Here is a 12380-nt window from a genome sequence, read left to right on the forward strand (position 1 = left end):
CCCTCTCCATGCCGTGTACCCAGACAGCTTTGGCAGTGTGGCAGTATAGAGGTGATGGTGACGGTGACGGTGATGATACCACCCAGCGAATTCTCATGGGTCTGCCCCATGAGAATTTTGCTTCAGTTTTTAAAAATCAGAATACATCCAAAGTTAAGAAGTGCTAGACCATTTTTCCCTAAATACATAGGAATGCCCTTTTACTGGTTCTTAAAAAGAAGATGGCACAAAATTCCTCCCGCAGGTTTCACATATAACTTACAATCTAGCCTTAAGTTTAGTGAATGGAGCTGGGGTATCGTGAAGAAAAACGTCTCTAATTCTCTTCCTGCCTGTGTAATCTTTGCTCTGCCTACCTTGTATTTTTCTTTCTTTTTTATAAAGTAAGCGTGCAAGCAAATGGATTGCTGGGGTAAAGCAAAGAAATCAATTTTCCATCAGTGCTATCCTTTATAGCGACTCACTCAATCTCTTGTAAATGAAACTCCTGCTGGAGAAGGGCAGACTGGTCACAAGAAACCCGCTCTGTGCAACCCACTTACGGGAGACCCGCTGTGTCAGTATGACTCGGCCGTTTGGAAGAGGGCTCTGCAGAGCAGCAAACTGTGGTCCGCTACAGAGCCAACTACTAGCGGTGGTTGTAATGCATGCTATTTTAGCTACCTGACTGTGATAAATCCCATATACTAATAGCAGGTTAGTTCTCCTGAGCGTGGCACCGAATGCATCCAAGTGGGCCCATCCACACACAAGAGGGAAGTATGAGTGGGCTCAGAGGAATCCTACGGTTTGCAGAAGCCCACAGTCTGTCAGGGAGAAAACTTCCAGTGGAGGATTCTTTCCCTCAAATAGCACAGTGATGGGTAAGCAAAACCAGCAGTCACAGAATCCTCTCTGTTGGAGACAGGCACCTCAGAAAATTGGGGCCAGGACGTGCCATGTAGTCAGCAGTGGGTAGTGATTCCCATGCACTGGGATAGGGTTTTGAATTATGGGTAGCTCCTTCAAATTTCAGGCTAAAACCCAGAATCCGTAAAAGCACCCTACTGGTGCTGGAAACATAAGCTTTCACTGAACGTGGTATTCTGGAAGGGGCCAGAACTGGCTTGCAGGAAGCTGAAACAGGGGCCTTCCACTCTGCAGCATTCTATTATGGGTCCTTCTTATGTACAGGTACATTAGAGAGAAGTCTCTTTTCCCCATCGTTTAGTTCAGGCCAGTGCCTGGAGCTCCTCCACTGAGAATGCCGCCACCTGCAGTTAAACTTGTTTACTGCATGGAGGAACTTTTCACAAATCTTAGTTTCTCACAGTGACAGACGGATCAAACTAGGCCTAATGCAGAATGGCTCATCCACATCCCAGCAGAGGCTGAATGGGAGATGGGAAACCCAGTCACACCGAAACCACTCAGCTGTAGGGGGTTTGTGCTCTCCTCATGGGAGCCTTTAATTTCTAATTAATTTTCTTACAATGCATTAGCTGTTATCTCCCAACATACATGAGAGCATGGGAATGGCTGCTCTAACGGTACCCAGTTGGCTGCCTTCGGAAATGGAACACCCTGCTGGATCAGACCAAACAGCCCTGTATTCTGTTCTCCACTCCTTTGTGCTGCCAGTGTTCTGAGCACCCGATATTTTTGGTTGCCTGTTCCTGGGCCCATGTAGCCCTGGCTTAAACTTACGAGCTGCATTACTTACATCTTTTATTAGACCTCTCCCAGTTAAGGTCTTGGAGCTGCCACCCATGAAGCTCAGTTTGGTCCACGTCGGTTCTTGTACATGAGTTTGTGTGCGCATTTATATGTGTGCATTCAGTGAGGAAAATAGAGTTTCAGTTAGGGACAATGCACATTTTTTCCAGCTGTACCCCCTAAATGTAGGTTTTCCCCCTTCAGTGAAAGTGTACAAAGCATGAACTCTTTTAAATGAGCCCACACATTTGGGAACATGTAAACATTTTCTCCATGAATGTACCCATGTGCATGTTCAGGATTGTGAATGGGGCTCATTGAACTGTTTTGCAAACATGAAATGCTTATATGTCCCTACTGAGAATCTTCTTCGCTCAGTGCATAATTTAGCTAGAAGCAGGCAGGCAGCTGTAAATTAGAACCTGCATTAATGGACTCTGTGTAATGTTGTGCTTTATGTTCGAAAGTGTATGAGCTCGTTTAAGCTAGAGCATTTCAGACTTGTTGTCACGTTATTAGCAACTTTTTGTTTTCTTCTGCTACTTACGGAATGGAAATGACCCCGGCACCAATTCGTCTTCGGAAGTGTTTTCAAGATCATTGGGGAAATATTTGGGAGGCATCCAATTTTCTGTTTGTAATGAAAATTAATCTAGAGGTCTCGTAAAAATGCACTTGATCCATTCATTAAGCGGGGCTGAATGTTGCTTCTTTTAATCACAAACTGCTCACCATATTGATGGAGACAGAGCTTAGCGTTCCATCTTATCGCTATACCACTTCAATGCCTGAACTTGTCTGGGCAGGTCACAGCAATCAGAACCATAACACGCCATTTGATAAAATAAACATAAAAGTGTTCGAGTTTAAAGCCCCAGTACAAGATCACCACAGATGGGGACTGCAGCCAAGAAATTAAAAGACGCTTGCTCCTGGGGAGGAAAGCTATGGCAAATCTAGGCAGCATACTAAAAAGCAGAGACATCACCCTGCCGACAAAAGTGCGTATAGTCAAAGCTATGGTTTTCCCAGTTGCAATGTATGGCTGTGAAAGCTGGACCAGAAGGAAGGCTGAGCGCCGAAGGACTGAGGCCTTTGAATTGTGGTGCTGGAGGAGACTCCTGCGAGTCCCTTGGACCGCAAGGTGATCAAACCGGTCAGTCCTAGAGGAGATCAGCCCTGACTGCTCTTTAGAAGGCCAGATCCTGAAGATGAAACTCAAATACTTTGGCCACCTAATGAGAAGGAAGGACTCCCTGGAGAAGAGCCTAATGCTGGGAACAATAGATGGCATAAGGAGAAGGGGACGGCAGAGGATGAGGTGGCTGGATGGCGTCACTGAAGCAGCTGGTGTGAGCTTGGGTGGACTCTGGGGGATGGTGGAAGACAGGAAGGCCTGGAGGAATGTTGTCCATGGGGTCGCGATGGGTCAGGCATGACTTCGCGACTAACAACTACAACAACAACAACATAAAATGAAACGAGAACCCAAAAGAAAACCTAGCAGCAATGCAAAGCTTTTCTTTCCTTGTCTTTCCTCTAAATTCTTCAGTGAAATTTGCATTTTCATGTTTCTCTGACTGAATGCTTACTTACTTTAGATGCAAGGTTTGTTTAAGGCACAATCCTATGGATGCTAACAGCTGTCCAGATGGCAGTGAAAAGATAGGGCAGAACTGGGTCTTCAAAGCGGACTTCCCTCTTGCAGGAAGTGCAGTTCTTTCCACACCAGCTGTGGCTCCAAGACGACAAGTGCAGTGTGGAAAGTAGAGCGGGGAGGAGTGAGGAATCCTATCATTCCCTAAGCTCCTCCTCACTAGCAGGGAACAAAGACTTAGATGGCCAAAATTAGCTCTCTCTGCCTTTTGCAGGGCAGGAGAGGCATGGATCCCATTCTTGCCTCTGTGCCCCTCCTGGGCTTGATTAGATACTCACTTTGAGTAAGGGTCTGATTGGACATAGCAAGAGGTCTGGAGAAGCCCATCTCCTTCAGCTGTCTGTCGACCCAGTGGCCTGGAAGAAGCTGACAAGCTGAGCGTAAGTTCAGCTGCACCCCCTCCTTGCATTTAGCTCTGATTAAATGGAGCTTTCCCTGATATTTGGGAGGCAGAGAGTAGCTCAGCTGTATCGGAGTCAAAGGACCGAGCCAGGAATAACTCGCCCATTGTTTGCAAGAGCAGCTGTATGGGTTGGAAGCAAGTGGGAGTCCTAGCCAGTGACTTTCCATCTTCTAAACAGTTAATAGTTTGTGCTGGTCACTCACTCTCTCCCAGGAAATTGCACTGAGATTGGGGACTGCTGCAAAAGCCAAAATGAGTATTGTGAAACTTGACCCAGATGATGTTGGTGCTCTGGTACACCGATAATGAGGCTTAAATACCCTGTAATCATTGCGTAGGGTGAGGGAACTCTAGAACAGCCTTTGCCAAATCTAGTATTGGTCACTGAAGGAAACATCACACACCCAGCCCAGGCCCCAACAAAGGACATGATATAGATTCAGCATCGATTGGGAACCCAATGCAGAATTTTAACATGTCCCCATCAGTTGCATGTATCACTGTCCCATCCCATGCATACCATTCCAGGAGTCCCAAAAGGAAGAAAAATTCTGGAAGAGTAGCCACTGCAACCTTTCCCCCATGTCCCAAATAGCATGTGAAGAGGAATAACAGGGGAGCAACGGTATGGTGTGCGTGCATGCAGGCACACATGTGATCTCGCATGTACGAACCAGACATTTACTCGGGGATTCGGGGTTTATAAATCCTACCAGCCTTACCAGCTCCCACTGTTCCTGGCAACAAACATGAGTCATCTTCTGGAGACTGTCAGGATGGATGGGAAGAAATAGGCTTGTGATGATTCGCCCCTCTTCTGTTTGGTGGACTTCTTCTGCTCAGCCCTTGCTTAGAAAGCAAGCCAGGCTGAGAGGAAGTCCACAAATGGTTGCTGGACAGTGGCTGTCCTGGTTCCAGGTCATAGTTCATGGGGGATAAGATGATCAGGAACGCATGCCTCCAGGATCAGAGGCTACTCATGATCAGCTGCACCCTCTTTGGTCGCATGGACGGCGGCTCTTTTTCCACTGCAAGCATGTGTGCCCTCCCTCAATATTTTGTAGACATGAATCCAAACATTATTTTTGCATACTTCAAATAGGACATTTTTAGATTGTCTACATTTTGTATATATCTGCCATTGAGTGAAACATGTTTATGTGAGTTAGTAGATGTATACATTGTTCTTTGCATATCAGATGTGTCATTTCCATGGAAACATTCTCATTGGCCTTTGCAAGACATTGCAACTCTTCAAGGATTGTAGGATTCCTGGAATCAAAATGAGCCCAGTTCTTCCATCCAGGGCTGTGGTTTGAAGAAAGCCCTTTCTAAAAGGGAAGGTGGAAGAACTCCATCAGCGTTAGGGATGGGTGAATGAGCAATTGCACAACTGCCTGGATACTCTGAACATCAGTTCCCCCAGGACCAAATGCCCACTTCGTTTTTGCATTTGAGATCCCTGCTAACTAAAGGAAAATTATGCAAAGCAGTGATTGGATGTGAACTGTATGCAATTTCGCCAAACTTTGTGCAACTTTTCTCCACAAACTAGGTTCAGGTTGCAAGGGGGATTGTGCAAAAATTGAACTGAGAAGTTGCAGGAATCAAATGTGACCACGTTCAATGATTTGCTACTATTTTCAGGAGATATCTGCTTGCTCCCACAGGGCAGGGCTTGCTCTCGTGTTTTGCAAGCAGAAATGAAATTCTCATACCTCCCTGGTAAGAGTGGACTTTGTCCTCAACCCTAATGGCATGCCTCTGAGTGCCAGTTGCTGGAGAACAGCAATGGAAGAAGAATCGTGTCCTGCTTGTGGTAGACTGCCCACGGCCACTGTGGGAAACTAGGTGCTGGTCATTGGTTCTGACCTTAAGAACCTAAGGAAATCCCTGCTGGATCAGCCCAGCACCCCCTGCACATGGTGGCAAACCAGCTGCCCACAGGATCCCTCCAGCAGGATGGGTTCAGGACCTTCTGAACCGAGGCCCCACTGGTGAGGGTGTTCAAGGACAGGCTGGACATGCACATGGTGGGCATGTTGTGAGCAGAGCCGGCTGGTGCTGGAGGTCAGACTAGATGACCCGGGAGACCCCTTCTGACTCGCTCGGTTTCTATGTTTCTATGTTTCTGCTGCCCGGTCTCCTCCACAACTGGTGCATACAGGCACACCACCTCTGCTAAAGGAGGTCCCACGTAAAGGAGGTCCCACATAGCCAGCAGAGCTTCTCTTAGAGGTTCCCCTTCTTTTGTCATCTGGAGATACCAGGCACTGGATGTGGGTCCTTCTGCATGTAAACCTTGAGCTACAGCATCCGCTCACAAATCCACTCTCTTGCGCCGATGCACTGACACCTTGATCCAGGCGTCCTCCATTCTACCTGCATAAGCTCGCCTGGTTTTTTCTTTTCTCCTCCAACACGGTTGAATATTGCTATGTTCTCGGCAAAAGTTTCTTGCTCTACCTTTATTTAAATCTCTTGGATGTCTGCAACAACTCCGAGCAAGGGGAATCTCGCCTCCTTCCTCTGTCGACAGTAGCAATCTGTAAGCAGCCACCCACTTAAGAGCCAAGATGTCCGTCTGGGGGGAGCGCCCTGTCATCTGGCGTGCTTGTTTTGATGAATGCATGGGCAGAGGGTGTGGTTTCGTTTTGGTTTTTGGGACTTGTTTGAACAAGAAGCTGCGAAGTGAGTCTCCCCAGTTTGTTTTTCTGCCTGCAGCAGGTCAAAAATCCTCTTTCTTCTGAGTGATTATGTCTCTCAGAAGGAAAACAAAAAATGGTTGGAATTTTGGCCTGCAGATTTGTTGTGACTGTTTAATGTGTCAGTGTGTTTGTCAGGTACTAGGAGAGCTGAAAGCAAGTGGGGGAGAGGTTGAGAGAGAGAGAGAGAGAGGAAGACAGTTTGCGACACGCCAAATTTGGAATTAGGCCTTTTGGGAGGTATGTGTTGCAACCGGTTTTCCTGCATAAATATAAACCTGCATTGGGTGTGTTGTGAGGTGCTTTTTCTACGGCTCTGATTGGTAGGTGGTGAGGAACTTAGGAGGTTCCCTCACTACACCTCTGTGATTTCTTCAATGAAAAGTGAGGCTCTTCTCCTTCCTCCACTGTATCTAGTGGAGGCTGAAGTTCTATAGCAGACTTTGAATTCTGGCTGCCCCCTGTATTCAGAACAGCATCTTGGAAACCTCTGCTGAGGCATTCAAATGCCTTCCCTTCTCTGGAGTTTGGGGAATGCACTGCACTAGTTTATACCAGGAGTAAGGAGTAAGTACGGGCCTCTTTTAAGCTTTTTGAACTTTCCTCTGATCCAGAGAGGCTAAGCTGAAAATAAATCCATCCTTTCTTGTCCTGTCTTTTATTGCATGGGCAGGCGTGGCAAAAATGAGCCATCTCAGGCCGGTGGCATGCTTGTTTCTTTCTGCCCTAGCTTCTTAGTTCTTTGCACTCTCCCTGTACCTTTTGCAGATGTTCAACAGCTGCTTTCTTTCTTGGTGTACAGCTGGCTGGTTTCTACTGCATTTGTCCTCAGACCTGAGGACAAGTGCATGGTACCTGTTTCACAGATACTTATGCATTTGAATAAAAGAGGGATTTTGAAACATGATATATTTTGTGATAATCAGGAGTGAGATATAGTATTAGCCTCCTTTCCTCTGTACAGAAAAAAGGCACGCGTGTGACATTAAACTGTGAAAATGTGCTTTTGAAGTACATGGAAAATTAGAACTGCATTTTTTAAAAAAGATAAAGCAAATTCAGAGCATTGTCCCAATGCAAATTCCCCTGCGCAAAGCCCATTGACGTGGACGTGTTCTTGAGAGTATATATACACCAAGTGAGACCATTTGCCACCCATCCATGCATTGTCTATTCCAAGGGGCCGTTGGCCTCTCCAGTCTCCAGCATGGTTTATTTTCCATTCCTTTGCAGCTGGAGCTTCTAGAGACTAGGCTTGAGACCCCCGATTTCTGCCCCTCTGGGCTTTGGTTCCTTCCCTCAGACCTCTTGCTTTTTTACAAAAAGAGTACATCCCACAAATGGCCAACTCATTTTGTCCTTCCAAACGTCCTGCTATGAAACATCTCATCCCTTACAGAAGCTTCTTTGGTGCAGCCCAAGTGGCTTTGGGGCAGGATTAATCAGTTCTATTGCACCAAATAGTATTCTTTCTGCCCCACTCCCAATTCCTACCAAAATAATTTGCACACGTCAATTGGAAAAGAGCATGGAAATGGCTCACACATTGGCCAAGATGAATATTTTGGGTCCCCTCCTGTCTTTCTTACTCAGCATGATTCAGTCGCAGGTGCAAAGCACGGTCAGCTGATATTAACTGCTAAATAAATATGGCAAGTGGTTTCTTGAAGGGGGTAGAAAAAGAGAAGTGCTTTCTTGAATCAAGCGCATATGCAAAGCAATCCCAGGCTTAGGTGTACAGCTAAAACTGTGAATGCTTGCAGGTGTGTAGTGTGCAGGGATGCATGCTGGGAACCAGTGTTGTGGCTTGTACACTTGGAGGGGCAACTCCAAGTAAAACACATCATTATGTATCATAGGCTGCTGCTACTGAATCCTTCAGACAGCCTTTCAAGTGCCCTCTATATATCACTGCTCCCAGCATCCTTCAAAACATCTGGATGGCACCTGTGTATTTTAGCCAGCCTTTCCCAGAAAGGCCAGCAAATTCCAGAATTGCAAGACAAATGCAGTGGAGCCTGAAATTCCACCACTGGGATGGAAGGTGATGATTAACATTGGCAAATGCTGTAACAAAATTGCTGTTTGGGGCATCTATGGAAAGACTGGAAGACGTAAACCAGTGTGGGACTACACCTTCAGTCTTGCTCATCTTGCACTTTAGTGCTGAGCAGATAATGAGTCACTAAATGGAATTCCTGCTTCGGAAAAGTGCTTTCCCTTGTTGCCTGTGTTTATTTTTTTTTAGCAAGGGGCAGTGTCTTCCTGCCTAGAAATGGAAGTACATTTTCAGAACTGCCACTGCAAGTTTTCTGTGCACACTGCTAATGACTGCCAATGAAGAGCTATTTCTAATCATGCATTGTTCATCTGGAAGAAAGTTTTCTTCTCTATGAAAACACCATTAAAGCTCATAGTATAGTCGGCAAGTATCTGATAAGATAGAAACATAGAAAGAGTGAGTCAGAAGGTGCCTCCCAGGCCATCTAGTCTGACCCCTGGCTCCAGCCGGCTCCACTCACGACATGCCCACCATGTGCATGTCCAGCCTGTCTTTGAACACCCTCACCGATGGGGCCTCAACCACCTCCCATGGAAGCCCATTCCACACCCTCGGGGTCCTGACTGTCAGGAAGTGCTTCCTGGCATCCAAATAGAACCTTGGTTCCCTGAGCTTTGCTCCGTTGGAGGGTGTCCGAAGAGGATATCTCTTCATTGGTCATTATAATTAAGGATGCAGTCCTGTGCATGTTTAGATGGGAAAAGGGCCTTCAACTCCCAGCATGCCTTGCCATGCTGGCTCAGGAATCTGGGAATTGCAGGACATTCCCCAATCTAAATATAGATAGGATTGTGTGATAGGAATCTCTAGATGGGTTCAGACAACAAGCCATGGTGGTTGGTTTGTTTACCATTGTTGTTCTGTTGTGTTGTCTGAACCTCATCATGGTTCAGAACCAAGATTTAAGGTTGGATGCCAGGAAGTACTTCCCAATGGTTAGGACCCCGAGGGTATGCAATGGGCTTCCCCGGGAGGTGGTTGAGACCCCATCAGTGCGGGTGTTCAAGGATAGGCTGGATGTGTTGTCATGAGCGGAGCCGGCTGGAGCCAGGGGTCCGTCCGTCCTTCCTTCCTTCCTTCCTATTAACTGAAGCATTGTGGGCACTTTGCAGCAATTTATTTAACAAACAACACAGTAAAACATCATGCAGGTTTCTAAAGTACAAAAATAAGAAGGCAGCTGAAACAATACACGGTGCAGACTAGACCCGTAAAATTCCTGGAAGGGTGCTTCCTTGGAGCCCCTGAACAGGCTAAGATGTCTTTAAATGCCTCAGCACAGAAGGTTGTCCTAACCTGGCCCTGAAAGGAGAGAATCCTATCAGCTAACACCCAATTTTATGGATCTAGTATCACCTGCTCGGTTTTAAGGGAATACCGTGTGATACTGGGTATATTTTGTGCTAGCTGACAGAGTAAAATTGGATAGGATTCATCTTTCTTTGTGCAGAAATCATGTACTTTTGCTGGTTCCTCTCAGTTTAGCATCAACTGTGTGCTAGCTGGGCATTGCATAGACACCCCAACCCCTTCCTTAAGAGAAGGATAGAAAGCTTGTGGACCTTCAGTCCACCAGCTCTAGCTAGCTTGGCCAACAGTAAGGGCTCCTGGGAGTTGCAGGCTGATACTTCTGAAGGCCAACAAGCTGCCCACCCATGCTGTGGAGCAGGCAAGCATAACAATAGTTATCCAACATTATCTTTGGGGGAAACACTATCCTAAAACTTAATATGGCACATGCTACACACTCACACAGAGACACACACACACATAAATTGGACTAAAATGAGCAAAGGGTATATTTCTTTACTTCAGGGTGAAAGCTATAAAAGGATGAAAGTAGAACTAATGCTTGCCTCAGGTATATTAATCTCAATAGCTAATTTCTTTATGGAGTAAAATTCTAGAAGGCAGCAGAATCGCTTTTGATGCAGTTTCATTACAGTAACGTGCGCTTTTTAATAGAGCTACCAGGAAGCATGCTGACTACAAAGGGAGGAAGTGAGGGCGCCAAAAGAGATATCAGAAATATTTAATTTGCTCCTCCGTAAATAGGGCTAAGTTTCCCCATCATTGTGTATCTGCACCAGTTTCATTCCCTAGAAAACATTCTAATAACCTTCAAACGTTTTCTGCAGTGCTGATGAGCCACATTCTCATTTTGCAATTAGAACGGCTCTTCTTTATGTCCTCCTTGTCTTCAGAGTCAACGACTGCATCTTGAGAGTGAATGAGGTCGATGTCTCGGAAGTTTCGCACAGCAAAGCTGTTGAAGCGCTCAAGGAAGCGGGCTCTATAGTGCGGTTGTACGTCCGCCGAAGAAGACCTATTCTGGAAACTGTTGTCGAAATCAAACTGTTCAAGGGACCCAAAGGTAAGAGTGAAAATGGAATGAATCAGAATATCCCTAGGGAACATAAGGACTGAAGGAATGTAAGGACACAGGAAGCCGTCTCATGCCGGGTCAGACTAAGGCCTTATTTGGACAGCTGACCCCTGGCTTCATTAACCTTGGAAGATTATCTGATGTGTTCTTGGTGCCATTGCACCACTGGATTTGAAAGTCATAGAAGCATAGAAACAGGGTGAGTCAGAAGGGGTCTCCTGGGCCATCTCGTCTGACCTCCAGCACCAGCCGGCTCCGCTCATGTCCAGCCTATCCTTGAACACCCTCATTGATGGGCCTCAACCACCTCCCATGGAAGCCCATTCCACGTCCTAGGGGTCCTCACCATCAGGAAGTACTTCCTGGCATCCAAACTGAACCTTGGAAGTCCACCTGTGAAGCCTACACCCAAGTGCAAACAGGCACTTTTGCACAAGAACACATCAGATATACAGCACCTGATTCTGGTTTATTGCCATGTTAACCAACATTAAACGAGTTCTCTGGATGGGGAATAGCTGAGAATTCTGGCCTTACGCAAGTCAGAGTACAAAGAGCAGAGGGGGAGAACACGGATATGGCGTTCATCCACAGCTGCACACCGTGGCCCTTTTTCAGCATCTGTAATGACCAAATTTGAACAGAACCAGATTGACAGCCAGTGTGATGTACTGGTTAAGAGTGTTGGACTGGGATTTGGAAGATCTGGCTTCTATTATGAAATGCACTGGGTGGCTTTGAGCTCGTCACATACTCACAAGCCAACCTCACAGGGCTGCTGTTGAGAAGATCAGATGGAGAGGAAGAGGAGAGTTTTGTAAGACACCCTGGCTTCCTTCCAAGAGGAAGAAAGAAGGGATGTGAGTGCTATGGAATAATAATAATTTAAACCAGTCTTTAGCTTAGCTGGTTGCAAACTCAGAGGTGAGAAGAACAAAATTATATTATATTCTGTAAGCTTTTGGTAAAGCAGTAAAACATAATCATGCCTGACATTACAAATAAATACATTGCAGGAAAAGAAATTAAGCACTTGCACTCTGACAGCAAAATCCTTGTGAAGTTTTCGTTTTCACTGCTGCAACCTGGAACCATTTTGTGTTACTCATTGTTAGAAAGCAAGAGAGAAAGAGATTTTTAAAATGCTTTTCTAACAAGCTGTAGCTTTTAACCTTCTGACATTTCAGCTATTGATTGGATCATCCAAGCATTCTGGAAATGTGTTTTGCTTGGAAACTTAGGCAGCAGTGCTTGAATGTTACTGTTACAGTAGGTTAGATTTCCATTTCACCACCACAGAGCAGGGTGAGAGCGAAAAGCAGATTTGATTTCCTCTAGCACAGCATACGGTGATCTGTCTCCTGGCAGAATTGTAAGGGGATGACAATGAGGCCTGACTCCCAGGGTCCCAGCAGGTTCTGCTGACACTAACCTGTGTCTCCTGTACAGGGAGCTGCACCTTTAAATTCCAC

The 12380-nt window shown here is 46.0% G+C and overlaps 1 protein-coding gene across 6 annotated transcripts in view; it reads left to right on the forward strand.

Annotated features, from left to right (window-relative positions):
- The window catches only part of DLG2 (discs large MAGUK scaffold protein 2), a 959957-nt gene that overhangs the window by 690267 nt on the left and 257310 nt on the right, over nucleotides 1-12380 (forward strand). For all 6 annotated transcript variants that reach the window (XM_044442340.1, XM_044442334.1, XM_044442335.1 and 3 more), the window contains one exon: nucleotides 10727-10896. In XM_044442340.1, the coding sequence (XP_044298275.1) occupies nucleotides 10727-10896 (170 nt within the window). The remainder of the gene's footprint in view (nucleotides 1-10726; nucleotides 10897-12380) is intronic.

The sequence above is a fragment of the Varanus komodoensis genome, unplaced genomic scaffold (genome assembly GCF_004798865.1).
Source record: "Varanus komodoensis strain SLA01 unplaced genomic scaffold, ASM479886v1 scaffold4, whole genome shotgun sequence".
Lineage (NCBI taxonomy): Eukaryota > Metazoa > Chordata > Lepidosauria > Squamata > Varanidae > Varanus > Varanus komodoensis.